Below are 27,662 nucleotides of genomic sequence, written 5' to 3'. Positions count from 1 at the left end.
TTTCGTCTTCTCATGCATCAATTTTCAGCTGAATCCAAACAGGATGTTATCTTTTTGACAGTCCCTGTGAAGAATCAGCAACTCGTTGCTGTTATCTTTGGTGTTTCTCCACAGGCTGTACTTCACACTGAAGAAGAAGGCACCGGCCATGTCTGTGACAGTGAGCCCATGTGACTCTCCCATCGAATGGGGTTTGGCTGCCCGCACCCTGAAGGACAAACCCCTCAAGAGCCTGCAGTGTGAGTAGACAGTAAGACCACAGCCTGCACCCTCAGATTTAAATTTATCCTGAAGATCATCTGCCTAAGCCAAGACAGTCAATTAAATATTATCACTGCATCAGAGATAAGGGCTTAGTAGAGGGTAGCCTTAACTTTTTGAAGCATCAGTCAAAGTTAGATTTCCCAAACTGAGATATAGAGGCAATAATTTCCTGACATACTGAGATGTTTGTCTTTTAATGTTTGCAGCCTGGAGGCCACACTTTCAATTGTAGTCTAGTGTTTTATCATATTTATAAGTCAATCAACTGATGCCTATCAACCAATTATATCACACATGAGGCCTATGTTTTTTGAGAAACCAATGTTTCCAAATTTCCTTGTCAAAAATTCTCAGGCAGATAAGGCAGCTGTTATTTTCATCCTATCTTACTGGCAAGATATATTCATTTGTTCAGGATGAAAGTAAGGTCAAAAGCTACCGACATGTAGACAACCACACATACTCAAACTCAGGGGCAACTTAGAGTCACCAATCAACCTAAACTACATGTCTTTGGACTGTGGGAGGAAGCTGGAGTACCTGAAGAGAATATGCAACTTCTGCACAGAAAGGCTTCAGGTCAGCCTGGGCTCAAACCCAGAACCTTCTTGCTGTGAGGTGACAGCGCTAACCACCACACCGCTGTGCTGCCCTCGACAACACACACATTTAGAAATGAGACACACATTAAACCATAGTGACTGTTCAGCACTCTTAGTCCACAATTCTTATGCTTAGCAAACCAAACTAATCAAATGAACTCAGAGGATTAAACATACTTTAACACAGCAAAATTACAAAATAGCTTTAAACTACAGTCGGGGTAATACATGCTCAAGGTAAACCAAAATAAATCAAAGCATTACTGTAAAGATGCACAGATTTCTGGGTAAGAAAATTTGCTTTTAGACGCCAAGCTCATGGATCTCCATCACCAGTGTGAATTATTCACTTTGATTCTGTAACATTTGGTTTCATTCGAGAAGCAACTTCCCATCTGGAGAGAGGAACAGTAAGATGAGGGGTGAAGGGTTGTTTCATGTTTATTTGCCAGCTGCATCACTCATATGAAAACTGTGTACTTCAGAATGAAAACACTTTAGGCATGAATGAAAATACTGGCAACCATTTCTGAAGTGGCAATTCACATTTTATTTATTTAACTGCTTATATTAGGTGCTCAGTATTTTCATTGCAATAGCAGTTTGTTCTTTGTTTAAGCACTTTATGCAATGTGTAGTGCTTATGCATCCTGCAACCCCCAAATCCAGAAGTGAAATAGAGGGTGTGTTTGTACACATGTGCACGAGAACAGCATTCACACACCAGAAAACAGTAGCAGCTTTCTAACTGTAGATCTTACTCATGGGTTCTCTCAGTTATCACTAAGCTGTGTAACAAAACTAACACAGAAACATGTGCCCCCAGAGATCATATGGCCGGGAGTTTTCTGTTGATGAAGTTTCTATAGTAGCTACTACCACAGTGACTGCTCACTAAAATCAAAATATTTGATTTGCCTTATCACTGTACACAGTGAAGGTCAAACATCCAGGTGAAGTAATAATAAGCAAAACACATTTGAGTGGGGTGGGACTTTGATCAAGTATATCTCTATAACTATGTTCTCAATTCATTTCTTTCCACACAGGGAGCACCAAAAAGAGCACACCTGAGGTGTGGTGGCAAGGGCCTGGGACGGAGGAGAAAATACATAGCCGCACCAGTAATACAGTGGACACCTACAGGGGGCCTTCATATCCCCACGCTTCCATTTACATCCTGAGGCTGCGCTCCAAACAGCAGAACACTAGAGCTACAGTGTACCTCCATGAAGGCCTGGGGCCCTCAGGCATCTTCCCTCTGCTGCCAGCTGACCCTCGAGTTCACACTTTAGGTGTAGGCATGACCAGTGTCACCCTCAGCTGGGCGCCCAGTGCCTCCATAACCAGCCTCCCACAGACACAGAAAAGTTATGAATACTGTGTTCTCATTAACTCTCAGAAAAACTACCAAAGCCTTTGTGGTGCCCAAGAGGACACAAGGAAAGAGAAAGAGCAGAAACATGAAAAGAAGGAGAGGAAGAGGAGAGTGACAGTATGGCCGATTTTGAAAGAGTGGTGGTGGCAGCAGTGGGACACTTATCCTGAACCCCAGAGTCCAACTTCTTCCCTCACTGCTGAGTCTACTGGTCTCCAGTGTGTCTGTCAGGGGACAGAGAGTGTTTGCACCATCTCTGAGCTCCTGCCTGACACCCAGTATTACTTTGATGTCTTTTTGATTGATATTGTGAATAGGACTAGCATGGCATACAAGGGGACATTTGCTCGAACACATGAGGAGGCTCAGCCGGCAATCACTACGCTAAGAGAAGGGGAGCTGAGGTGGGTGACCTTCCCTGATAGACACTTCAGCTCAGAGCAGTTTTTCAGTTTCCGTCCTCGGGGCTGGCAGCACAGTGGCCTCCTCACCTTGCAGAGCTGCAGTGGAGATGAAAAGGTTAAGGTCACTGTGTCCAGTAAAGGCCATGTTTTGACCTCCCAGGCTGTGGGGGGAGATTTAGTGCACATTTGGCTCCAGGGAAATCCTTCCTATCTCATCCACTTAGAGAGAGAAGCAACTGCCACAGACCAGCTCTCTGCTGCTAATGACCCAGGCCTACCAGGAGGTTTGATGGCTTCAGTCAAAATGCAGACTTCCTCAGCTTACCACCGCAAAGGGGTCCCATCACTGCCTTCAACCTTGCAGATAAAATCTTTCAACCGGTTACGTGGTTGCAATAGTGTCACCCTGGCCTGGATGGGCACAGAGGAAAGAAGCCTGTACTGTGTGTACAGCAGAAAATTAGGAATATATGAAGATGAGGCTGGAGGAGTAGCAGCTCTAACAGCGCCCTGTCTGGGCCCAGAGTCTCGCTCTGATACCGAGAGGGTTCTTTGCAAGTATTTCCAAGAGCTGAATCCTCAGCGGGCAGTCACTACAGCTGTGATCGGGGGCCTGGAGCCAGGGATGGCCTATGTGTTTGATGTCTACCTAATGAGACGCTGGGGGCTCCCTATCAAATATGCTAGCAAGATGGTGAAGACCAGAAAGGAATGCTGAGCTGCCGCCCCCTACAGGAGATATTAGACTGTCCCATTTTAGGGGAAACTGCATCAGCCATGGACATGCCCTAAAGACTGACCATGAGAATGAAGCCATTTGACTGTTGTGGAGAGACTGTTACCATAACAAGGAAATATTCTCTCTGGAGGAGCAAAGGTTACATTTGAACTCCACTTGCACGCATAGTGCAAGTGGATGGAAAGCATATGATAAGGATCTGCACACCAGCAAAAGTTCATAACATTTACAATAGAACTCTTGTGCTTTTGTCATTTTGTTTTTCATTGTTGATCATGATAATGATGTGCCAGTTGTCCAAGTGCTTATTTTGTGTCTGAGTATAAAGGATATCTGAGATTTGTGATGACAGAAAATCAATAGAAAAACAGCAACAGAAACGTGCCAAATATGCAACAGAAACAGATGGGGCAATAACTGGATAACAGCTGAGATGGGGGGTTTCAGTGTATATCTCCATTGCTGCATATTGTACAGGCTTATACACACAGATGAGCACAGTACAGATGCTTAGTTAAAAGTCAGCGTGCATCTTTGTGTTCTGCTTTTGCATGAAACAATGAAAAATGCTTAGTGACTTGCTTCATTGTCTGATGTATTCTTGAACTGCTTCAAATGCACCAATAAATACTCTGTTGTGTGTGTATGTATTCTGAAGTGTCGAATAAGACGTTCATGCTATCAAACCGTTTTCAAATACAGTGACTTCCACATTTACTGTAATAAATGAGGCTGTGTGTTCAGTATTCAGTGCCATAATAATGTGTCACATTTTATTTTTAGAAAGATTAAAATTTGGTATTTTGGTAACTAAACAGGGCTGTATTGAAAAGACAGGCTGAAATATTTCAAGAAATTTCCATTTCATCACAATCCCAAATATTAAATGAAAATTACAAGTCTGCCAAAGGAGTTGCTGAAAGACTTCCCTACAGTTTAGAGACAAATGAACTTTTTACTCCACTACATTTATTTGATTACTTTAGTTATTTCTTTCGGAATCAAATAAATAAAACAAAAGACCGTATAATAATAAGACTCAATTGATCCTAACTGCAAAATTCAAAATCTATCCAGCAGCATTTCAAATCATAAGCATATACAGTATGCTACAAAAACATCTCAGTTATTACCAGCTGCAATATTAAATCTGATGTAGCTTACACAATAATGCATCAATAATTATGATACAATAATGTGATATATATTAATGTTAAATGTTCCATTCTGCAGAATTAACACTTTTAGTAGGCTACTTTAAGATAAAGCGTGCGCAATAGGACCTTATTACATAGTCTGACGAATTCAGTAACAAGAACCAATAAGAAGGCGCTTAGGTTTGTTACGTAAGCACGTCATTGTACGTACGGATGTGCATGACAGGCCAGCGCGCCAAATAAATTGTCAACAAAAGCAGTAAACAGGACATACCTTATTTCCGTACACCACGATATTTAGCTGTCCAGAGTCGTATAGTCGCTTGAAAGTCAATACTCGACAGCGTACTTTGAGAAATCTGGGCGCTGTCAGGATGGGTTTGCTCGACCGGTGCCAGGAGCTATTCAAGACGTCAAACCTGTACGAGGTACTGGGCATCAACAAAGAAGCAACTGAGGCAGAGATCCGGAGGAGCTACTACAAAGTGTCACTCAAAGTTCATCCAGACCGGGCTCCTGAAGACCCGCTGGCCACAGAGAAATTTCAGGTTAAATCCCCCGCTGTTGGCTGTCAGACGACACACAATAAACACAAGCTAGGCTAAGCAGCTAACGTTAGCTTCTTCGTTTTGATGCTACTAGCTAACACAAGTTAACTAATATGATCACTTGATTCCTTTCCCCTCCAGGTGTTGGGGAAGCTCTATGCGGTGTTGAGCGATAAGGAGCAAAGGGCTGTTTATGATGAGCAGGGAGTGGTGGATGAAGAGTCTGATATTCTGCGTCAAGACCGCTGCTGGGAAGACTACTGGAGACTGCTCTTCCCCAAGGTACTGGAGCATAGCAGGTGTTTTCTCTTTTTAAGGATACTCAGTAATGAGTCACACACATTGCTTTGTCTTTGCTGTTTGTGTTATATATGTGATACCTGGTGTGAGTCACATGTGTTCCAGGATTTTTAAGATCATATACAGTAAAAGGGGCTCGAGGTTTTTGTCTTACTACTCTTGCCATGGTAGAAATGTAAAATGTACCTAGTGGATAACGGAGCATCAATTCATACTTAGTATTTTCCTAGTAGTTTGTTTTTATAGCATCATGAAATTGCACATTAATACAGTTTTATAGCATTGACCAGCAACAGTCATACATTTTGTCTTGATAATCTGCTCTGCCTCTCCATCCATCTCCTAGATTACAGTGCAGGACATCCTTGAATTTGAGCAGAAATATAAGGGGTCTGATGAGGAGCGGCGGGATGTCATCCAGTTGTATGTACAGCACCAGGGAGATATGGACGCCATCACAGCCTCGACTCTGTGCTGCTCCCAGGAAGACGAGCCCAGGCTCTGCAGCATCATCCAAGCTGCAATCCAGAGTGGAGAAGTCACAGCGTTCCCAGCATTTACTCGGGAGAGTGAAAAGAAGAAGAGGGCTCGTAGGAAGAGGGTGAGAAATGTTATTAAAGCCAGAACATTCTCACTTTTTTTTTTTCTAATGGTGATTTGTTTTCTCTCACATGATAGTTGGGAGGCCAAAAGATGTCCTTAAAAAGCTTTTCCATTTAAAATATTCAGTGATAATGTTAAGATTACTCTTGATTATATGTTGCACCTTGCTCTGTATTTATGTAAAATGTACTCAGGTGCACAGTATTTACAGACACCGTACTAGAATATATCTTAACCCAGTATCAGTAATGTGCAATGTTGCACCTGATCTTCCAGGCTGACAGAGAGCGACAAGAAGCAGAAGAAATGCAGAAAGAGATGGGGCTTGATGATCATAACGATAGCCTTGTGATGATGCTTAAGGTAACATGCATACGCAGTGCACGTGTGAAATTTTTGCTTTTAATCTTTTTTTCATTTACCTTCCTTCCTTTCTTTCTTTCTTATTTTCCAGCAAAAACAGAAGTCCAGAGAGCAGAATTTTAACAGTTTCCTGTCCAACATGGAAGCAAAATACTCCAAAAAAAGTGGAAAAAGAGGGAAAAAGTGAAAGGTGTACAGGTTCTGGTTACAGCAGATAAAATACATATAAATCAGGACAGATATTCTCATTTATTCAAAACCAAAAACCATTTTACATTAATAAGATCATTCGAGTACATGTATGAGCAGTTGTCTAATTGCCATGTGTATGCCTCCTCATGAAACGGTCTTCTCTGACCTCTAATGTTCTATGTGACACTTATCGAAATGTAAATGCAGCAAATTTCTTGTCATTTATGGCTTTAAGTCTTAATAAAACATAAATTCATGTTTATACATAATTTGTACACCACTTTTTATTCTTTTGAATACAGTAGAATTAAAGAAAATGCACTGAAGACTGATTGTCAAGCTTTGTCACCTCTGTAGCATTATTGTCCAATATATTAATAACAAATAAAGGAAAAACTACTCTTTATGCAGGCGCCTTGACATTTCCTGTCAAAGCATCCCCACTTTGCTATGCTCAGGGGATAAGGATAAATGTACACAAAATACAGTATTTTATACAGACATGAATTACTTTAGTTATTTACAAACCTAGTTTTCTGTACAGTAACTGCCCCATCTTGAGGTGTAGTAGTGAAAATGTGTTTTCAGTGCTTACACAGCCACCGCATTCCTTCTTGTGATTTCTATGATTTTAACTGAGGTTTAATGGAGAGAAGGACAACAAAAACCCTTAAGGTGGTGCCTGTTCTGGTTCTGTGTGCAATGATGTGCAATGAGAGGCTCTGAGTCTTTTTTTTTTTTTTTTTAACAGGGTGGTTGAAAATTGTGTCCTTACAAAAGATACAGTACCAAACTCTCTGATGTATCATCAGAGAGGGATAAAAGTGCTTTGTATCCTCTCTATTCCTGTCTAGGCGGATGTGTTATTCCCTGCATAGTCACTTACCAGTACAATAACAGCAGAGGATAATTAAATACAGTACATTCACATGTATAATTCTTTATACAAGCAGATCAAATACACAGTACAAAAGTCTAAACATACAGTGCCTATAAAAGGTATTCACCCCCTTGGATGTTTTACCGTTTTATTAATTTTATAAATCAATCATGGTCAAAATAATTTGGCTTAGATTGACCATAACTGATTTATAAAATCAATAAAACTTGTTATAGGCACTGTACAACTCAAACTGTACATTAACACGGAGTTATTCTTGACAGTTATTTGTGTTTGGCAGCACATAAGCTGATTTTTGAAATACAAAAATAGGCCTCTACCAAAAACTTTATTGAAGCAGCATAATATGAAAAAAGTATGCTACTTCTGTAAAACAAACATGTATAGTGTGCTGCAGAGTGTTGCACGCCTTGGTGGTGTATAAAAATGAATGGCTGGAGGGTTGGAGGTTGGGACTAACTACAAACCAGGTCTGCTGGCTCTGGATGAGATGCCTCCCCGGGTGTAAGGCCGATGTGGGACTGACACAGGCACCGGTGGAGCTACAGGAAAGAAAAACGCCATCTCAAGTTAATGAACATCCTGAACTTAAATCACTTATTTGAAGCCTGCAGCTGCAACCTCTCACATTCAGAGTTTATCTGAGGCCAAAGTCTGGAAGAATTTCATCAGCTGCTTTAATCTACTGACCTTGGACAGAGGCTTGCGAGTCTGGCTCCTCTTCGTCTTTGATGGGCAAGTGCCCCAAAGGGTGGTGGGAAAATGAGTCTAAGATAGATGAGCTGCTGATGCCAAGACTGATGCCGGTTACACCGATTCCAAGAGAGTCTGGTGGAATGAATGAATAAATTAATGCATAAGTGATTAGTTGATGTACTACAGACCCATCTTAGTCAGTGGGTATGTACGGTACAAGCACAGGCAAGAAATAAAGTAACACAAAACAGGCAGATGAAAAGTAGGGGTCTCAGTACACAGTGATTCCCAAGCAATGGTACTTACAGTATACACTACAAGGTACACTGACAGATTACAGAGTAACTCAACTAATTTGATCAAACAGAAATTACAATTTCTAATCTGACAGTGCTGTGGGAGTAAGTCTGACAAAAGAGGATGAGAACCACAACAGTACATCACATCCATTTTCCAGCAGCATCCTCTTTTTCTGAGTTTCTGACCTGTGCCCGCAGAGGCTCTGCCTGGCCGCCCCTGTCCGATGTTGTCCAGTACTGTGAAAGAACGACGGTACGGAGTGTCCGACTGAAAACAAAGCCAAGGGTCAAACAAAAAGAAAAATAACACTAGTGATTGTATATTGTTTTCTGATATGTCACAGAGCATCCTACCCTGTATGTGTGGGTGGTGTTGGGGCGAGAGAAGACATCCAGTAGGTGGTGACGATCCCTTGGCAGCAAACTGCCAGCTTCATCATTTATAGCACTGTGGGCACGGCTGGATGGGCCTTTCTGATGCTGGTTGAATGGGTAAAAATGGACAAATACACAGACTTTGTCTAGTTAGCTTTACTGCGTGACCAATGCATACAACACTGTAAATGCTACTGTACAAATTTAAGTTGTATACTGGTTATATTTTGGAGTTAGTGGTAGATTTCTAAAACGTATTTTCTATTTAAAAATCCTTCATTTAATTGTTGTTTCTTCAGGTGCTGTAACAAGTTTTTCAATACAGTTGTTTTGCTGGTGTTATACCTGTACCTGTGCAAGTTTGGACTGCTGCCCTGAGTGAGACGAATCTTGGTCTCCGGAGCTGATGGGCGGAAGGAGTGTGTTTCTGCTTAGAGGTAACAGCGGAGATGTCAGGCGGTCGCTCGCCGTGGGTCTGTGGAAAAAGACACATACTTCAATAAAAACAAGCAGAGAGAGATTCTTCTATGCCACATCACATATTAAGATATATTTCTTTCTGAAGAGATGACTGTGGGAGTTCTGTGAAAATTCACAGCTTAGGTGCAAGGATGAAAGTGTCTGAATTCTACCTCTTGTTGGATATTTTTCAATAATGAACAGATGTGATTTGTAGACATTTTCCACCACAGTAAAATAAAAGTTTAAGTGTTATATTCCAGAAAAAATAAATTTATGAAGGTACGTAGAGTTTAAAGCAAAGCAAAGCAATCTTTATTTATATACCTTAAAATATTATGATGCACTGTTTGCAGTAGAACTGACATCCATGAACAAGGAAAACTAAGTGGCTTTACACTGACTCGTTCACCTGTGGTTCATGACAAGTCCATATGTTAATTCGGTTTCACACATGAACCTTTTATCACCTCATACCCCCATTATGCACAGTCTGCACAGAGCCATAAGGCAAAAGTTCAAAGGGAGTGTGTTTTCAAATTCATCTTTCTCTGCTACTTACTGTAGGGTAGAATAAGGAAGTAAAAAGTAAGACAGGAGCCTGAGTGGTGTTGGCATGGTTCCCATGATGCTAAAACTCACAGACGTGTCCCACGGATGACCTCATCCAAGGAGCCTGCCGTGCTGGCATGACTCAGGGTGGGAAGTGGCAGGAGGGTCCGGGGAGGAGGGTTTCTGCGTCGGGCAGACTGTGCCAGGCGGGACAGCGAGGAAGAGCTCTGCTCCAGCGGTCGGCGAGGGTGAGGTTTGCTGGAAGAAGCCATGCTGGAGCCTGTTCTGTGGGATGCCCGCTCTTCTGGCTCCCTGTGTGGGAGTGAGAGTGGAACACAACTGATGAATGATGCATTTCCAACCTACTGCCAACTGATTTTGTGCTCTGCCAAACAAGGCGTTAAGACAAGGGACAAAAACATGGCATGGGCAAAGATATGTACCTATTGTTTGCAAAAAGCTGTGTGTTTACCTGTACATGGAAAACAAGAACTACAAGATTTTTTTCCCCCCCATTTCTGTTCAGGAATTAAAATAATACATTTGGAATATACTAATATGTAGTATATATGTCATTAATTTGCCTTTTATGTTTCTATTTTGGCACAAATATTCAGTTGTTAAGAGTAAAATGTGCCCATACTGGTTTCTATCCAGCACACCCTGGTTCCTCTGCTGCAAGGGGATGCTGTGGATCACGATGAGGTCGTTGAGATTGTGGTGGGTCGCTGCTGCTCCTACCGGGACCCTTGCAGCCTGAGGTATGGTATCAGGTGAAGGGTAGAAAACAATGAGACAGTGGGAAGGTGGGGGAGTGTAAAGAAGAGGGATGAAAGGTAAAAGATGCAAAATAACAGGAATGATTAAGGGGTGAAGGACAGAGAGATAAGGAGAGACGAGACAATGGAAGGGGAAAGACGTTAGATACAAAGGATTTACAGTGTTGTATGAAGGCCACTGAATGTATTATTAATTATTTTCATATATACAATACAGTATAATCTCAAAGAAAGGGTTATTCATCATGCAGTCTTGTCAGGAGGGCGTTATATCACCAACCAGAAATGACATTCACAACACTTTTAATGCATCAAACGCAATAACTAGCGAAACAATGCATTCCAACATTTTCATTGTGAAAGAAAAGGAAGATCTAGACAAAATCAAAGTGAAAAGTGGCAGTTAATTAAAAAGTTAAATGCCATTGATGCCTTTGGATTAATCAACAGGCACAAGCACAATTTTAGAGCTAATGATAATGAGCCGCCATGGATATTGTGCAACCAATACTCCACCATTTTGGTTCTGAATGAGGGAGTTACATACAGTGGGAGGCCTTTTCTGCTTTTTGGATTTCCGTCTGGACTTGTGCTTTGAGCCCCTTGACTTTGTGTTCTTTAAGAGGAAAAAGGCATGAGGAAAGGAAGAGAATGGATACAGAAGAAAGGAAGGAAAAATGTAAGGAAATAGACAGAATTTAAAACAGACCGAAAAACAGAGAAAAAAGAAAACACATTGGCAAAGGTGGTGGACAGAGAGTAAAGAGGGAAGGAAAGAAAACAGTGACACAAGTTAATGAACTGGAAGTGCTGAAAGAGTAACAGGCAGGAGAGAAACATGTGACAATCAAATGTGGACTGTGGAACAGAGATATGTGACTCTGCAAAGACCTCACAGTTAAGGATGTTGAGCAGTTGTTATACACTCTTCTAAAATGATTCAGTTTGAAGGTCAGCTTTAGTAAGATATCTCCCTGACTACAAATGGGTTTAACCATGGACTAAACCAGAAGACACTTCTGTATTGATTCACACTGGTACTGTGTTCACTCGACATGCAAACTTGTTTTTTTTTTATTCTTTTTTAATCATTTTCATCATGTCACACCACTTTTCCTGAACTGCACTGTGGGTTATTTGAATACAGAAGTTTGAGCTATATTTTATACATAAAAGGTTGACATTTTTATCATTATTAAGTTTCATCACATCTATTCAACAAACAAATAAATGTGGGTTTTGAGGTAACATTCTGAACTTCTGACAATGATGAAAGCGAAATGAGCGTCTCAGTCTCCTCCCCCAGACACAATCTGGTGCCTCTCAGCCCCCTCATGCCACTAACCTGGAACTGCGGGCCAGCTGCGAGCGGAGGCACCCTACTCTGGCTGAGTTTGGGCAGCATTGTGGGCAGCATGAAGGAATTCTGGAAGTCTTGCTGCACAGGGCTCAACTTCCCAGAAGTCTTTTCATCATCTGTCAATCACACATGCACAATCACTACCTAATTCTGTGCATAGCATTGGACATTTGTTAATATAAGTTTGGTCTAACGCATGTAAAACTAAAGTTTAGCTCTACTTGAGGTGCCAAATTCCCAGTGGCGTTGAACCAGCTCTTTCATCCAGCCAACCATCTGCCGCCACACATCATCAAACAGCAGGTCAAGAACAGCTTGACGACGACAGCGGTATGGCGAGATAGGAGGCAGACAGTGATGCCTCCGACCTGACTCTGAACAGTCCTGCTGCCACTCATCTTCTCTGTAGAAGACAAATATAGTAAATCATTTGATCCAATCGGACATCAACATTAACTGCAGCGGAGGTTTAAATTTAGTTTCAAGAAAAAGAGCAATACATCGTAGCATGAGGAAAGTAACTCACAAGTCCCTGCTGTCAAAAGCCAGGTATTCCTCCATCAGACCCTCTACTTCAATCACTCTTGGTGTGCCGTGGCTGCTGGAGCGACTGGAGGTGCTTGGAAGCCCATCCAACTCTGCTGAGGGGGAGTTGATCAGTGCTGCTCTCCTGCCCTGCACGTTCAACCTTTCCCCAAGACAAAAGTATATTTAGGCCCCTAAATAATATTTTCACATAAAATTGTATGCGCATAGACCCAAGGCTGCACATGCTATATATTTTTTATGAATAAAAAAATAATTCCTCATTATTTCAGTCTTTGACCTCTGCCTCTCTAGGAGCTAATCTAGCATACATACCATAACAAGATATAAGAATCCTTGCTGGATTCAGCAGTAGTACTGTAGCTGCAACATGTCAGGAATATTTATGCTTCAGCAGCAGCGCAAGTTCATTTAGGATTTGGCTGTTCTTAATTATTTTTACCAGTAGGTGTCACTAGTGAGCACTGTTTAATGAGGCTTAGAGTAATGAATATTTTGGCAACAAAAAATAACAAAGCTTCAATACTTCAAGAAAGCCTTGTTTCACCATGGCTAACCAACATGACTTTGACCCACAAAAACAAGCCAGAGCAAACAGGTCACAAAACCACAGAGTCAGCCAAGATTAATACACTAACACCAGACAGCCAGCCAACAGTCACTGGAGACAGACATCATAATATTTCTAGATGTCTTTAAATAATAAAGCAGCATCCAATAGCTCAGTTTCAAATATACACTTTTTAGATGGGTCCAAATGTATTCACTGTTATCACAGTTTGTCAAATTCCAATGGCTGAGTAAATTTGACCCAAGGTGATTCCTGGTCATGCAGTTCAGATGACTGATGGATATACGTTTCAAATCACTGTAGATAATGATATGACTTCAATCATAAAATGGAATGTGGCCATGCATCTCCTTAACCTTAGGTTTCATATAACAGCCATCACAATCCAATTGTATTTTCAGTCCTGCCTCAGTAAGGCAGTGCTTTAGGGTTTAAAAAGTAAGGAAAATATTCATTACATCTGAAAGATGCACAAGAACTTTGACTTTATGTGCCCTTCTATCAGATAATAAAGCAGAAAGTCAGAACAGTTAAGACTTACTCTGTGTTGCCTTTATCTTGGTCCTGGGACTTCACACTGCTTTCTTTGCCTGCTGATGAGCTGCTGGCAGAGCTGCCTTTCCCTGAAGAGGCATACCACTGGAAGCCCTCATCACTGGGATACAGCAGCTGAGTCCCTAGGATCCTGAGTGACACGTGCACCCACACAATGGAATTTGTTCAGGTGTATCTCTAAATTCAGCTTTGATCTCTGATCCTACTGCTGTCATGTTTCACTCAGGAACTAAAAGGTTGGGAAGTTGCTAGGAAATGATGAATAATATACCGAAGATGTAGGAAACGTGTGGCCCACTGCTGACATTCATCTTGCAGCCCCTGGAGTATCCCTCCACCACTGCCTCTCCCCTCATACAGCTCTTTGTCGATCTCCTCAAACATTTGCTGCACCTGTCGTGATGCCGCCTTGTCAAACTCCTAGAGGACAGAAAAACAGAAAGAGATGGAAACACAGGAAGGAAAGTTCAATGAATGAAAGATGCTGCTTCAGTGATTTGTCAATACACTGATATTCTTTTTTTTAAATCTCAAACTTAAGCATGCATAATAAATTGTTTCTACAGCCTCATGGGATGTGTGTAAGTTTGTGGTCAAGCTGGATTGTTCATATAGTATAATGAAAAAATGAAAGAGTGAGTTACTTTGCAAAACTTTTTTTTTTCCCGAAGTGGATTGAGGACAACAAGCTAAATAAATAATTGAGTCCTTAAAACGTTTTGTATGACCGACTGAGGCTAGAAAGTACAGTGTAATAAAGCAATACTGAGTGGAATCAGGCCTCGTATATACAAAACAGCAGCAGACAATCAAGGCATTTACAATGCAAGACACTAACTGGTTATATTGGTCTATAGATTTCCACAGGTTTGCAAAAAGGTGGCAAATATTGGTACATAGATCAAAAATTGACCTTAAAATGTGCATAACAGTATGATCTCAGAGTCTTCATGTTTGCAACAAAATAACCAAAAATTGACCTTAAAATGTGCATAACCGAATGATCTGAGAGTGTCTTCATGTTTGCAACAAAATAAGCAAAAAGATGAAAAAGTGATAGAGGAAAAACCTGATGTGTATTTGTGTGTGCATGCTTGAGCATATTCCTTGTGTGAGAGACAGAGCCAGTCTAGCATCACTACTTCACATTATTGTTTTCTTGGGAATAAACGTACATCGTAGCCCCAGGACAAAACAGAGCTCCTCTCTGTGGAGACGCCAGTGCCAGTGGAGCTGTGGATACCTGACCAGGACTGGCTGGAGTCTACGGAGATGACGGTGGGACAGTCAGAGTGGCCTGAGGCAACAGATGTGTCTGAGCTACACAGAAAGAATGAGGAATGTGTGAGGTTTATGTACAGTATGAAAAGTGTTTCACCACATTTCATGTCTGGGATACAGTTCACAATGTATGTTTCCAGCTCTCCATCTTCCCACAGCAAACCATCTCCTGTATGAACCCAGTGAATTCACAAGTATATTCAAACACGCTGACTTCTTTGATAAAGTGTAAACTGGGCATCTGTTGTGTTATATTTCAAAGTGGAAAATAAAAGGCAAGTGCCAAAGTAATTGAATATTCTAACAGCCTGTTTCATTACTTATTCTGCATATCTGTGCAATATGATATCAATTAATCCACTCCTTCTGGGTGTCATATTTCACATAGCAAGAGCCCCAAGAAAAAGCGGTTCACTCAAGACAGTCTAGCATTACAAAACACACAGGCAAGAGTATGTGTATGTACTAGTTGGTAGTAATTTCATCTTTGCCTTACTCTGGCACTACTGAGGTTTGTCCCCCAACGGAACTACTCAGGGCTGTCTGTCTGTACGATGATCAGGACTCAGTTACCTGTTGTGACTGGAAATAGCTTCCTGGACGTCATGGAAGTAGCGCTGAGGAGTTTGGTTATCATCTGCCTCTTCTGGTAGAGGATGGTGGCTGAGGCTGCTTCGAGACAACCCACGACTTTACAAAAGGCAGATTAAGGGCATTAAATAAACAGAAATTAGTTGTAACATTATTAATAAATCATTAAACACAACCTGTAACCGGATAACCAGTAGAAACAGGATGGATGATACTAAAGTGATGGACAAATCAATAACGTTAACATACAGTACATTACTTTCCCCACAGTAGAATAACGGGCATTCAACCATCTTAGAGCTGGAGAAGCCTTCGTTACAGTACACAGGTACAACCAGCAGCATATCTAATCAGTTCAAATGTGGAAACATTTCATATTTGCGACTCACATCTCAAGTTTGTGCGATACAGGTCTCCTGTTATATCGTGAAATCATTCTCCTTCGTCTCCGTTTTATAGGCTCAAGCCCTCGCCTTTCATTCTTGCGCCCTCCTCCAGGACATGCTGCAAACAGTTTATAGAGAGGTCTGACATTTCCTCTAGTTCACGGATAAATACCCGGCTGAACAGGGCTCTGGCTACAGATGCTAACGTCGTTTCTAACCGCTGCAGCTAATGTTAGGAAGACGCCAATGTTACAAATAAGCTCGTATTATGGAGGCGGTAACGTTACAAGCTAGCATCAACAAGGCACGAAAAACATTGTAATTCCTCAAAACACATTTCCCGTTTAATTAACGTAATACGAAATTAGCATATTGCGTGGTCCAGAAGTCGCCAATCCATTTGATTTAAGATATATCACAACCTAAATGACTGCATAGCGTTACTGGAGATAGCTATCGCCACTTCAGAAGACTTTCTTTGCTAATAGCACCACCAACAATAACGCGGCTGTCATGGATATGCAGCTTCGCATCCCCGTGGTCTCACGGGAAATAGATTTCGAACTGGCATAAAACATCCGTCACATTAATAGATAATTTACTACAATATCCATAATCCATTGCAACAACGTGATTGCGTTTCTCAAATGTATCCGCTCCTTGATGGTGGAGTACGGTGTACTATATTCAAAATGCGAGTTATGTAATTCATTATTTGATCTTCATTAAATTCGTGGTAAGTATGTTTTAATTCTAAGTTGGTGTAATGTATCTTACTTAATAATTCGAGCAGCCAAAATTGGTCGGTATAAACTGCATGAACGCTTATTCGTTCCACCATTGGGGTATTGGAATGCTGTTATACACTCCGATGCAGTAGGTGGCGGCATAGAAGAAGAAGAAGGTAGTCGAGTAGAATTTTCAGTAGGACCCAAACAGTGATGGTGTGATAGGAACTTATGTGAACACTTAAGCACGAGAAACGTTTGGGGTGTTTTTCTCTCACTGAAATCTCTCCGGGCTACACAGACATATCATAAGATTTAAAAGCAAGACACGGTAAGGTTGAGTGACACTACAATTAGATTATCTTGGATTTCCGATGATATAAATTGCTAACTATTACCTGGTCGAATGAGGTGCCAGTAACTTAGCAAATGCTTTACTCTAAATGATTTAGTGTGCGGACACAATACAAGAATATCGTTACATACAACCTCATATATATGTATATTTATCACAGCATTGCTGTCTTTTTATCATGTTTCTTTTAGAAAGAAAAAAAAAAACAAAAATGGACACCATGCAGAGGAGAATGACTGAGGAGGACGTGGTCCAGTATAAACTATTCTTGGTACAACCAGACTGTTCAACGTCACAGCAGACTGGGGAACATCTTTCACATCTAGTAGAGGAGATTATGGCAAAGGTTGCCCCACTCCTGATCCAATTCATCTGGCAGCATCAGTCATTCAACCTCAAGTATATTCCTGAGAAAGGTATGGTAATGTCAACACCTCATATGAATTTAATTAAAAAGTACAGTTAGGCGTTTATTGATAATGCTAGTCTCAAAATTATATGAATATTGACAGGAGGTGTCCCTGCTCACATTGGCGGAAGCACTCACTTTGGGGACAATGTGGAGGATGAGTGGTTTATCGTTTACCTCTTGCAGCAAATCACAGAGGCCTTCCCAGAACTTGCAGCCAGGTGAGACAGAATGTGCACCGAGTTCATATTAATTGTTTTAAAAAAGTCCATAATGCTTGTTATATTAATATTACTTTCACTGATTTGTCAGTCAGTGGCTTCTTTTCTTCTAACTTCCATTTCATGTTTATGAGTGCAGAGTTGAGGACAACGATGGGGAGTTTCTTCTGATTGAAGCAGCAGATTATCTTCCCAAGTGGCTGAATCCAGACACCAGTGAAAACAGGGTAAGATATCCATATGAGATGACTATATGATGATTTAATTTTATGTACTGCATGAATGGATGGTGGATTCTTGACAAAAAGCCAGCCTTAGTCCACAAGAAATGATTGCAACAAATTGATTATGTATCTTTGACTAGGGGCGGGTGTGCACAACTCAGTGTGTTCTCCTAATAATCATATTTATTATTGGATAGTTTCCAGTCTGTGTTAGTTGAGGCACATTCTTAAGTGGAATAAATTACTGCATGGAAGACTGTATTTAAAACAAACACTGGTAAAGCCTCTTTAACTTATATACTGATATTTTATATCATCCTCTTGTCATTGTCTGCATTTAATTGTTCATTGCTCTCTATTCATTCTTTTTTGCAGGTCTTCCTCTATAGGGGAGAATTACATATCCTCCCCTGCCCCTCCACATCTAGTCCATTTGGGGTCTCAAAGGATGTGGTACCCAGTGTGGCACAAGCTCTAGCACTGCTCTCCACCCACCCAAAGACCTGTCAGGCAAGCCCCAAGATTTCTTCAGCCTTGAGGAAACGACTGGAGGGGTAAGAGGATGTTTTCATGATAAAAGTCAAATTTTGATCCACAAATCTTTATCTCAATCAGCATCATTACAAGTTTATATGCTCTCCACTAGTGATGCTCTGACCCAATCAATCAGTGTCTGCCTGAGACTTTTCATAATTGATAAAATACAGTTCCAGTCATTGATACAGCTTCTGTGCTACCTGCCATAAACAAAAGTAGCAACATGACTTGTGATAACATCAATATTACTTTATTAACTCCTGCAGGTTCTTAACATCAACTGCCTGTGGTCATATTAGCTCTGTATTTTTAGACTTGCAAGGAAAACAGAAAAAATGTCCACATACAGTTTTTTAAGATACAGAATCAGTGTAGGATAATCAGATTCACTACAAACTTGATAAAACACTTGCAGATGCATAAGAATTGATTATTAACAGCCTTGTAAATATAGTTTGTAAGAGGAAGATTTGTATGTAGCAGTATCTCGCTGGTACCAGCAGGTAATGTAAATGTGTCACAGTTGAAATGCATAGCAATCTCTGCTTTCTACTTAGGTACCCAGAGAAGATTAAAACAGGCCTCCACCGGGCCCACTGCTTCATACCCGCAGGTATTGCCAAGGTGTTGGCACAGCGACCAGACCTGGTCGCCCCTGCGGTGTCAGCGTTCTATCTGCGGGATCCAATAGATCTGCAGGTGTGTCGAAGCTTCAAGACCTTTCCTCCTGATACAAGAGTGCTCACCTTGGTAAATACATTTAAAGATTCATCTTTGTGTAGGTGTAGACAAATTGAAAAAGTTTGGCTCTTTTAAAGGAAATATTCTTATTTCATATTATTGTATTTTAGTTTTTTGTATGTGTGATTCACCTTTTGTGAAATGTCTTCAAAAGCATAATCCTCTAGTGCAACTATTTCCAGGTGACATTTACCCGTTGCCTGTATGCTCAGCTGCATCAGCAACAATTCACTCCAGACCGGAGGAGTAACTTCACCTTGCCTCCTCGCTCTCATCCCCAGTACAAAGCTCATGAACTTGGCATGAAACTGGTGAGCCATCATTTGTCTTTCCTCTTCATTCTTTTAACCTTTGGAGGAATAAATACATCCATTGTTGAGCTTTAGCAGGTTACAGGGTGGTTTGTAATGTTTGTAAATGTTTGCATGTTATATACAATTATGTATCTGTATGTGTGTGTGTGTGTGCCCTACTCCCAGGCCCATGGCTTTGAGATCCTGTGCGCCAAGTGCAGGCTGCCGTCATCAGAGCCCAATGCCTCCATCAGTTGTAACCCTCAGTGGAAAAACTTCATGGACAGTCTGAAAAGGAATGGCTACTTTCGAGTTAGTCACACCTTTAGCATTTTGAACAGACTTGGCTTTTTTTTTTATTTTATTTTATTTCACATTGTACACATAGTATTAAATGTAATATACTAGGAATTATTTAAAGTAAAATGTTTAAAGTTTAGAATTTTTTTGTTGTCATATGCAGGGAGAACTAGAAGGCTCAGCCCGTTACAGAGAACTGACAAGATCAGCAGAAAACTTCTTCAAACAGTTTGTCGCCTCAAAATCAAGGTAAGAACTGTGGTTATGTAAGAATATGCATGCCTATGACAGCCAAGTGTGTGTGGTTGAATATAGATTTTGTGTGTGTTGTCAGTACTTTGTCACCAGGTGAGGAGGTTCTCCAGCTGTTCCACAGCTGCAATTCGTTTGACTTGGAGGAGTTGAGGCAGCAGGAGTCACAGCTCCCCCAAGAGGACAGTGAGTGAAAATGTTTCTTTTCACCATGAAACAATTTGTAGGGTTGTCCTGTAAAAGTACTTCTGATATTATCTGTCAAAAATTTGAAATGGGTGCATGGTTAATACCATGTGGATTGTTTTGGAGGTTGTGGATCTCACCTCAGTGTAATTTATTCAGGTCTACCTGGCTGGTCTTCACACAGGTCCCAATGTTGTGTAACATCAGGCTGTGGAGATGTGTATTGTACTTAGTATAAAGTAACTATTCCAAGTTTTATAGGACCTTGATAGAAAGTATATTGTCTTTGTCTGTCTCTGCCACCTGGGATTTTCTGCTCCCTGCCAGTTCCTCAGTTTCTGTCCTTTATAACATTCTCTACCCTTCTCTCTTTCAGCCATTTCCCTTAATTTGTTTTCCTTTGTGTCTGTTTCCAGGTGACAGCTGGCTGGATATCACAGCTCAGGATTTGGAGCGTATGTTGCAGGAGAGAAGTGGGAGGAGGTCTGATTTCTGTAGCCAAAACTCCAGCTCCACCAGACAGACACAGCATGTGAGGGATGAAGAGGAGAAGAGGAAAGAGACTGAGAATGAGGAAGAGACTGGTTACAGCCTGGTAGCAGTCAGTCAGGGGATGAAGAGCTTTCTCAATGCCATGTCATCACACGAAGGTGCTGAACTGCCCTGGTGAGACTGACTGACTCTCTGGCCAGTATACCTGTCTGATTATGGCCATATTTAACTAAGATCTCAATTAGTTTTATCAGAATGTAACATGCATAATTTTTCCTCATGGTCTCCCTCTGCTGCACATTCACAGCCCATCTAGCTAATTTATGTACCATATTTGCTGTTGTTATTTTTCTCTGTATTTCAGTAGCAGCTCAACTCAGCCTTTTAGTGTTGACCCTGACACCATGGCCAACGCACTGGACAGACTCCTTGGTATGTAGAAGTAATGAGAGATTTGGAACAGTGGGAAACTGCCTCATCTTCCCCTCTTTTCTGAATGTACAGTATATTATTATTATATATATTTTATTGTAAAGGAAGGAAAGAAGAAGAGCTAGACTCAGACGATTTAGATGATGAAGAAGTGGAGGAGACAGAAGAGACGAACAACTTAGAAACTTTGGACAGCCTCAGAGGGTATATGGACCAAATGGATCAGGAGCTAATGAGCACTAATATAGGACAAAGCTTCACCCAGATGGTGAGATTAAACTCATGAAACATAGGTAAAATAATACACATGTATTATCTTGAATGTTATTTTGTTTGACAGTTTTTGGCCTTTCTACAGAGTTACAACAAGCCAGACTTGGACAAAGGCTCCCTTCATCCCTCTGCCACACACAGTTTCTCAGGTGAGGGAGGGGTGGAAGAGAGAGAAGAGGACATCCAGCCTCTTGATGTGGACCTCAACCTGGTCACAAACCTGCTGGAGTCCCTCAGCTGCCAGGCTGGACTGGCCGGACCAGCCTCCAACCTGCTGCAGAGCCTGGGATTACACCTACCACCCAACTCGGACTCCTCTTAGAGGACAAGACGTAGCTAATTACTGATGGTAATATTTGGCAGGCTTCACTTAGCAAGGATTGCCACCTACAGCTGTTAGCAGAGAGCCTTCATAACATTATATGTCCTGCTGTCAGGAGGCATTCATGGATGTTGAAGACGTCCTGTGGAGCTTTTTATTATAAACAAACATGGCTTTGTTTACATTCAGTGTTTCTCATTGCAGCTGGGTGTGTGCCCCCGTAAAACTGTATTTACAATTATCAGACATGTTGACATTTCCAGTAACACATTTTGAAAAATCTTTTTAGATGTTGTGAAATTGTTTGCATTTGGCAGTTAATATTAAATATGTGCAAGTACAGAAAATGGTGAATTACCATCAAGTCCACCTACAGCTGTTAGCAGAGAGCCTTCATAACATTATATGTACTGCTGTCAGGAGGCACTCATGGATGTTGAAGACGTCCTGTGGAGCTTTTTAAGTACCATTAAATCAAGTTTACAGTGCATTTCAATGACATGCTGCATTCTAGATGTTTGTACTCATGGTGGTTTATGACAGCATTTACATTTGGTTGTTAGTAACAAAATAAATATTTTTGCAAGTGGTTTTATTTCAGTTTGTTAAATGTATACAGATTCAGTTACAATCTTCACAGTTCAACATTATTCACATTACTTTTCTAAGCATGTGAAATGGTAAAATGTTTACTTCCAATTTTAAATATAATACATATACAGTTATAAAAAAGTTTAATAATGATAGCTTCTAAATTAATATGTAATTTAGCTTCTGACAGTATCTTATATTAGACAGTCACCACTGTCCTGGGACAGGGACTGTCCTGCCCAGTACAGATGTACAAGACAATTGTTTTTTTTTTTAGATTGAAACTACAGAAGCTGGACGAACGGCTGTACCACTTGCCTTGCTGAGTGGAGCAGTGCAGCAGCAAGCGGTGAGACCCACAGAGCTGATATACCCACCAGGAAGTTCAGTACCATCCCCAGTAAGAGAATAGCAAGCAGGTATCCATGAAAGAGGAGGCTGTGCCAGTTGCCCTGATGCAACACCTGCCAGGGATTGTCCAGGTGTAGCAGCCACAAGAGGGCTAGCACCCAGCTCTGGTTGACTAACTGGGTGTAATAGATGTCAAAAATAGAGGTTTGGGCTTCAGGGGAGTAGCAACGCTCAGCCTCAGACACTTTAGCCAGCCAAGTCAGAGAAAGACTGAGGAGGATTAAAGCCAGAGGTGCATAAATGTACTCCAGAGGTTCAATATCTGATAGTCCCTTGGACGCTGTTGAGAGAAAGAGAGAGAGGAAATTCATTAAAGTTCATTTGTACTGAGGGCGAAGAGCTATCAATTTCACCTCCAAATAATATCTGAAAGTTTACCTGTAATGACAAGGGAAGTCCCACTCAAAATGAAAATCAGAACAGACATGTGGATAGATGGTGGTGATGCTAGCTTCAGGGTAAAACTAAAGCCAGCTGTTAACAGGGGCAGTAGAGGCAGGGTGAGGGGAAAGAGGCCCATGTACGAACTGTTGGCTTTGGCCCACATGGCCAGCACAGCATAGATGCTGTTACAGATGGCAGGCACCAGCACCTTCTCACCCAGACACCCGGAGTAATGCTTCAGAGGCACCAGATCAAGGACATGGAGGAGATTTAAGACTAACAAGGAGATCAGAACCTGGAAACAATGATACAATGCAAAGATAAACCATTACAGTATATTTACAAACTTGTGCAAGCATACAACAAAGCTCTAAAGAACTCAAATAGAAATCAGAAGTATTTTTGTCATCCTGATGTGAGGCTGCTGATCTGGCGCAACATGGGAGTTTTGACAAACAAAATATACCAGTGGCTACAACCTACGTGCGTAATTTACATTCAGTGCAGATATTGTTGAGCATTAAGCATAGAAATATCTGCATTTCTTAATGAAAGAGAAATTTCTCTAGAGTCACTGACAGTGATTTTGAATTCTTGACTTACATGCTGATGATGCAAACCAGAAATGAACTGGGTTTGCACCTACTCATCTACTTTTATGAAACAGTAAGGTATATTTCATGACAGAAAATCAATACAAGGGTACAAATGAGGACTAAAATACAGGATGTAGAAGTAGAATGTACCAAACCAACTCCCACTGTCATTACTGCAAACAATATAACACATGAACGTATGCAGTTTTAACCTATGAAGTAATGTTATAAGTCTTTAAAGCCTCTCTCAGTATCTGTGCTTCAGAACTTTTAAATCATGTGTAGCTCTGATGATACCATCACCACAGTGCAATTTTAAAACTCAGAAATCATATGGCCTACAACTTTCAGATTTTTACATTACGCCCATAATAAATGCACTTTAACACTCAAAGTCATTCTCTACACTTTCACAAAGCTCACACTTTAGCTAGTTTCAACCTTTAGACCAAACACATTTACTAGATACATTTTCCTTTGGTCAGACATTTAGTTAAACATCTACAATCTACAGTTACAACAGTGAGCAGCCAATGGATATGACATTAACTGCGTTAAAGAGTAACAATCCAATGCTCTAATTCAGCATACATTAACAACTCAGAGTTGTTAGTGAGCCTATTTTGTTCTACACTGACATGTTATTAGTAGTAGCAGTTATTGCAGTATTGATATAGCATTTTTACATAAATACATTAACAACATCTGGGCTTATATGATACTTTATTGTTGCTATACTGTGTGTTGTATGAATTTTGCCTATGTGTTGGCAGAAATAATAAAACACTAATAAAGGCACACCCAGTACGCTGTCTAAACAAAACAGCACCCAGTGGGATAAATACATCCTGCTCATCACCAGTCAGGCAGAACTGATGAAGCCTCTGGATGAGAGGTGAAATGTCTTCTACCTAACATTATGTCCAGATGCCTTCTTCTAAGTTTTTTCAGCATACTATGACCTGGATGACTGAGAATTTGCACAGACATCTATACAAACAAGGCAGACAGTGGGCACCAACCTGGGCAAAGCTGAGAGCCACAGCATATGGGTAGTGGTACTGAGGAATGAAGATGCTGGCCACAAAGTTTCGGAGTTTGTCAGCCACGCCATATATCACCACAATCACCAGGCAAAAAGTGGGAACCAGCGGCTTCAGTGCATGATTAGAAGAAAGAGTCTTTACTGCTGATGCACACCATCTTCTCCTCCACCTCCCTGAACGCATACACAAACAGACATGATTCCTGCATTAGCCATTTATATGTTTGTATAACTTTCCACATTACGTGGCTGTGAATGACCCATTTTGCTGAGATATCTCACTCACCACCCCTGGAGGAAGGTGCTTTTTTTTTGAATGACAAATCACTTCTTGAAAATAGCCCCTGGGGTTGACTGTCAGAAACGGCTCGATGCGGCCGAAAAGTGTTAGGTGAACTCATTAAATGGCCAGACGAGGAAGTAATGAACAAAACCCGTCTCTTTAATAAGAGAACTAACGTAACAAAAAACCATACAAGACACGGTGGAAACACAAAACTCACGGTCGGTATAACAGTCCGAGATCAGAGCCAGCAAACACATACATCCAGGGGAATCCAAAACGCGTTGTCCAAAGATAAGTCCGTTAAGCCGATACACAGAAGCAGTCCAAAATAAGAGGGCAAGGCAGAACAGAACAATCCAAGGAAGCAGTCCGGGTCAGAAACACAAACATACCAATACCGAAGACAATGCTGGAAAGTCAGAGCTGGGGTCTAGAACAATCTGGCAGCGTCCTGGTGGGAGGACGCTGCCTAAATAGAGGTGCAAACCATAACGAAACAGGTGAAAACAGACCGAAACTAAGGTGAAACTAAAACAGGAAGTAACGTCAAAAAGCCGGACAGGAAGCAGCGGAACCGAATGACAGGGTTGCATAATTGCAATAATAAATCTAACACCAACATACTATACATGCCATGTAAAAATACAGTTAGTTTTCTCATTTGCCTAGTGGCTAGAATAACACTGTTAATATATAACTTGTAGACGCCAGCAGGATTGTTATTTACCTGAAAGACATGCTGTCATTCTCTGCAGTTTGCTGATGGGAGTGCAAGGGTTTGTTGTTTGAAGTCAGCGCAGGGAGAAAAGACTTTCACATGACTAGAGCAGTATTCCAATCGGTATGTCCTCCAAAGAACAAGTGAAAGTTTAAAACCAGTAGCTGTCACAACAACCTCACTTGCTATTGCTTTGTTATACACTATTTACAGGGGAAATACAGTATATGCTAATTACAAGTATAATATGGATATATGAAATACATACTATTTACTAGTGAAACAAGTTTGGTATAAGTGTGCATCATATATTCAGAACTAAATTTGTACTTCAGCAAATTAATTGCACCATTGTCACCAGAAAAACAGCCCTTGTCATATTGTTCTCTTGTTTTTAATTGGTTGTGTTAAATTAGTTTTTAATCTATGCTGAAACATGCTTAGTTTTTTTAACTTTTTCCTTGTTATTCAGTTTAAATTGATGAATGAGTTTGTTTTTCCAAGCTGCAAAACAAATGGTAATAAATCTAACAAAGTAAAGTTAAATGCTGCTTAAAACAAACAAACAAAAAACCACATTTGCTAAAATGTGGTTTTTTAAGTGAAAATCTGAAAATAAAAAGCACAAGAGAAACATAGGTTTCACTCACCATCTTCAAACCCCAATCAATCCCTCAGTGTGGCTGTCACTTGCATTCATTACTAACATTACCAAAAATAATAAGTTTAATCATATTAATAATCCACCTTCTTGACAAAAGTCTCTCTCCGTACCACGATGTCGAATGCGCCTCTGTCAACCTGCTCTCAGAGCTCTGAGCGTTCATCTCACTTGTTTAGTCACTGTGTCCACATGGTCTTTGGTCCAGACATGTTTGTCTTCCCATAATAAAAGAAGCAAACTAGAAAGACAGTAGGTAAAATCAGGTTCTCTGAAGTTACACTGAAACAGAACAGATAACATCTGTGGAATCCACTAAGACTACTGTTTACTGACAAATTTTATTACACATGATCTGTACTACTCAGCATTTTTTAATCTCAAGTGAGCTCATATGTCATGATGTTATCTAACTAAAATTGATGATAGAGTATTAACTTTGATTTGATTTATTCATTCAAGCATGTAAAACAGTTGATATGTCAACACATGTCCAACAATAATAATCCAATATCAATTTACTTATACCTAGTACATGCTTGAACGGAGTAGGAAGAAGTTAGACTTATCTAGTTCTACCCCCTAACATCATCTTACAACTTTTAAATCCTAAGCAATATCTCTACATAAATAATTATCCTCTACACCACACAAGTAATATACTAAAGAATTATTACAGAGTGTTAACATTCATACACCACACCCACAATGTTCCATCTGATTAATCATTAAACCTGTTCTTGCATATATCTTGATTGACACATACCTTTATATTTATGTTTAAACTCGTCAATTCTATTACTATTTTTTATGTCCACACTTAAATTATTCCATAGTTTTACCCCACTTATGGAAATACAAAATCTTTTTTTGGTTGTACGTATAGCATGAATTTTTAAATTTAACTGACCCCTTAAATTGTATCCCCCTTCCCTTTCATTAAATAGTTTTTGAATTCCACCAGGTAATAAATTGTTCCTGGCTTTATACAAAAACACAGCAGTCTTATATCCCACTAAATCAAAAAATTTAAACAATTTAGACTGTATGAAAGCTACATTGGTGTGATCCCTATACCCCATCTTATGCACAATTCTTATCGCTCTTTTTTGTAATATATACAATGGTTGAAGTGAGCTTATGTATGTATTTCCCGTTTTCAACGCCATACTCTAAGTATGGTAAAATCAATGAAGAATACAAAACGTGTAGTGCTTTCCCGTCCAAAATATATCTAACCCTTGCCAATATCAATATATTTTTGCTATTTTGTTCTGAAAATATCTGATATTCAATTTCCAAGA

The 27,662-nt window shown here is 40.5% G+C and overlaps 5 protein-coding genes across 10 annotated transcripts in view; 3 read left to right on the top strand and 2 right to left on the bottom strand.

The window, feature by feature from the left end:
• Window positions 1-4,090, top strand: part of ndnfl (neuron-derived neurotrophic factor, like) — an 8,731-nt gene extending 4,641 nt beyond the window's left edge. For both annotated transcript variants that reach the window (XM_020596919.1, XM_020596927.1), the window contains exons 3-4: window positions 115-239; window positions 1,916-4,090. In XM_020596919.1, the coding sequence (XP_020452575.1) occupies window positions 115-239; window positions 1,916-3,366 (1,576 nt within the window). In that variant the 3' untranslated portion in view covers window positions 3,367-4,090. The remainder of the gene's footprint in view (window positions 1-114; window positions 240-1,915) is intronic.
• A 646-nt stretch (window positions 4,091-4,736) lies between these two features.
• On the top strand, window positions 4,737-7,324 carry dnajc9 (DnaJ (Hsp40) homolog, subfamily C, member 9). Its single transcript, XM_020599691.1, has 5 exons — window positions 4,737-5,092; window positions 5,234-5,374; window positions 5,739-5,993; window positions 6,272-6,358; window positions 6,450-7,324. The coding sequence occupies exons 1-5, from the start codon at window positions 4,919-4,921 to the stop codon at window positions 6,543-6,545; spliced, it is 753 nt and encodes a 250-aa protein (XP_020455347.1). The 5' UTR covers window positions 4,737-4,918; the 3' UTR covers window positions 6,546-7,324.
• On the bottom strand, window positions 7,280-16,772 carry fam149b1 (family with sequence similarity 149 member B1). Of its 4 annotated transcripts, none has more exons than XM_020599636.1 (17): window positions 16,679-16,772; window positions 15,905-16,019; window positions 15,498-15,614; window positions 14,819-14,963; window positions 13,915-14,063; window positions 13,630-13,773; window positions 12,498-12,659; window positions 12,193-12,374; window positions 11,957-12,087; window positions 11,159-11,227; window positions 10,476-10,588; window positions 9,923-10,144; window positions 9,167-9,296; window positions 8,801-8,926; window positions 8,633-8,714; window positions 8,142-8,279; window positions 7,280-7,993 (listed from the first exon to the last, which is right to left on the bottom strand). In XM_020599636.1, exons 1-17 carry the CDS (start codon window positions 16,740-16,742, stop codon window positions 7,911-7,913), a joined length of 2,172 nt encoding a protein of 723 aa, XP_020455292.1. In that variant the 5' UTR covers window positions 16,743-16,772; the 3' UTR covers window positions 7,280-7,910. The 4 variants fall into 4 exon arrangements, with proteins under 4 accessions (XP_020455292.1, XP_020455302.1, XP_020455309.1 ...); XM_020599646.1 differs by having other exon boundaries at window positions 9,173-9,296; XM_020599653.1 differs by lacking the exon at window positions 11,159-11,227.
• Window positions 16,773-16,784: 12 nt separating this feature from the next.
• Window positions 16,785-22,119, top strand: ecd (ecdysoneless homolog (Drosophila)). Its single transcript, XM_020599703.1, has 14 exons — window positions 16,785-16,960; window positions 17,176-17,400; window positions 17,497-17,614; window positions 17,754-17,841; window positions 18,214-18,392; window positions 18,933-19,125; window positions 19,299-19,427; window positions 19,596-19,721; window positions 19,873-19,958; window positions 20,044-20,147; window positions 20,564-20,813; window positions 21,004-21,071; window positions 21,176-21,339; window positions 21,430-22,119. Exons 2-14 carry the CDS (start codon window positions 17,196-17,198, stop codon window positions 21,664-21,666), a joined length of 1,947 nt encoding a protein of 648 aa, XP_020455359.1. The 5' UTR covers window positions 16,785-16,960; window positions 17,176-17,195; the 3' UTR covers window positions 21,667-22,119.
• Window positions 22,120-22,266: 147 nt separating this feature from the next.
• LOC109959913 (uncharacterized) lies at window positions 22,267-25,742 on the bottom strand. 2 transcript variants are annotated; one of them, XM_020599672.1, is made up of 4 exons: window positions 24,980-25,136; window positions 24,671-24,867; window positions 23,047-23,347; window positions 22,267-22,948 (listed from the first exon to the last, which is right to left on the bottom strand). In XM_020599672.1, the coding sequence occupies exons 1-4, from the start codon at window positions 25,092-25,094 to the stop codon at window positions 22,542-22,544; spliced, it is 1,020 nt and encodes a 339-aa protein (XP_020455328.1). In that variant the 5' UTR covers window positions 25,095-25,136; the 3' UTR covers window positions 22,267-22,541. The 2 variants fall into 2 exon arrangements, with proteins under 2 accessions (XP_020455328.1, XP_020455336.1); XM_020599680.1 differs by lacking the exon at window positions 24,980-25,136 and adding an exon at window positions 25,707-25,742 and having other exon boundaries at window positions 22,393-22,948.
• Between the last annotated feature and the right edge of the window lie 1,920 nt (window positions 25,743-27,662).

This window comes from Monopterus albus, unplaced genomic scaffold (genome assembly GCF_001952655.1).
Source record: "Monopterus albus unplaced genomic scaffold, M_albus_1.0 scaffold3.1, whole genome shotgun sequence".
Taxonomy (NCBI): domain Eukaryota; kingdom Metazoa; phylum Chordata; class Actinopteri; order Synbranchiformes; family Synbranchidae; genus Monopterus; species Monopterus albus.
Note: the sequence above shows the minus strand (reverse complement) of the source record. Positions and strands in the feature narration are given on the sequence as shown.

Coding starts and splice junctions, on each gene's coding strand:
- fam149b1 (XM_020599636.1), bottom strand. CDS start 16,742: ATGGTGGAACGAATAAGCGTTCATGCAGTTTATACCGACCAATTTTGG. Junction 14,064..14,818: donor TTTTGTCCTGGGGCTACGAT/GTACGTTTATTC, acceptor TCTGTCCTCTAG/GAGTTTGACAAGGCGGCATC. Junction 11,228..11,956: donor CAGCTGGCCCGCAGTTCCAG/GTTAGTGGCATG, acceptor TTCCTCTTAAAG/AACACAAAGTCAAGGGGCTC.
- LOC109959913 (XM_020599672.1), bottom strand. CDS start 25,094: ATGAGTTCACCTAACACTTTTCGGCCGCATCGAGCCGTTTCTGACAGT. Junction 24,868..24,979: donor AGCACCTTCCTCCAGGGGTG/GTGAGTGAGATA, acceptor GTATGCGTTCAG/GGAGGTGGAGGAGAAGATGG. Junction 22,949..23,046: donor GACTTCCCTTGTCATTACAG/GTAAACTTTCAG, acceptor TTCTCTCAACAG/CGTCCAAGGGACTATCAGAT.
- dnajc9 (XM_020599691.1), top strand. CDS start 4,919: ATGGGTTTGCTCGACCGGTGCCAGGAGCTATTCAAGACGTCAAACCTG. Junction 5,093..5,233: donor TGGCCACAGAGAAATTTCAG/GTTAAATCCCCC, acceptor TTTCCCCTCCAG/GTGTTGGGGAAGCTCTATGC. Junction 6,359..6,449: donor GCCTTGTGATGATGCTTAAG/GTAACATGCATA, acceptor CTTATTTTCCAG/CAAAAACAGAAGTCCAGAGA.
- ecd (XM_020599703.1), top strand. CDS start 17,196: ATGGACACCATGCAGAGGAGAATGACTGAGGAGGACGTGGTCCAGTAT. Junction 17,615..17,753: donor TTCCCAGAACTTGCAGCCAG/GTGAGACAGAAT, acceptor TTATGAGTGCAG/AGTTGAGGACAACGATGGGG. Junction 20,814..21,003: donor GAAGGTGCTGAACTGCCCTG/GTGAGACTGACT, acceptor TCTGTATTTCAG/TAGCAGCTCAACTCAGCCTT.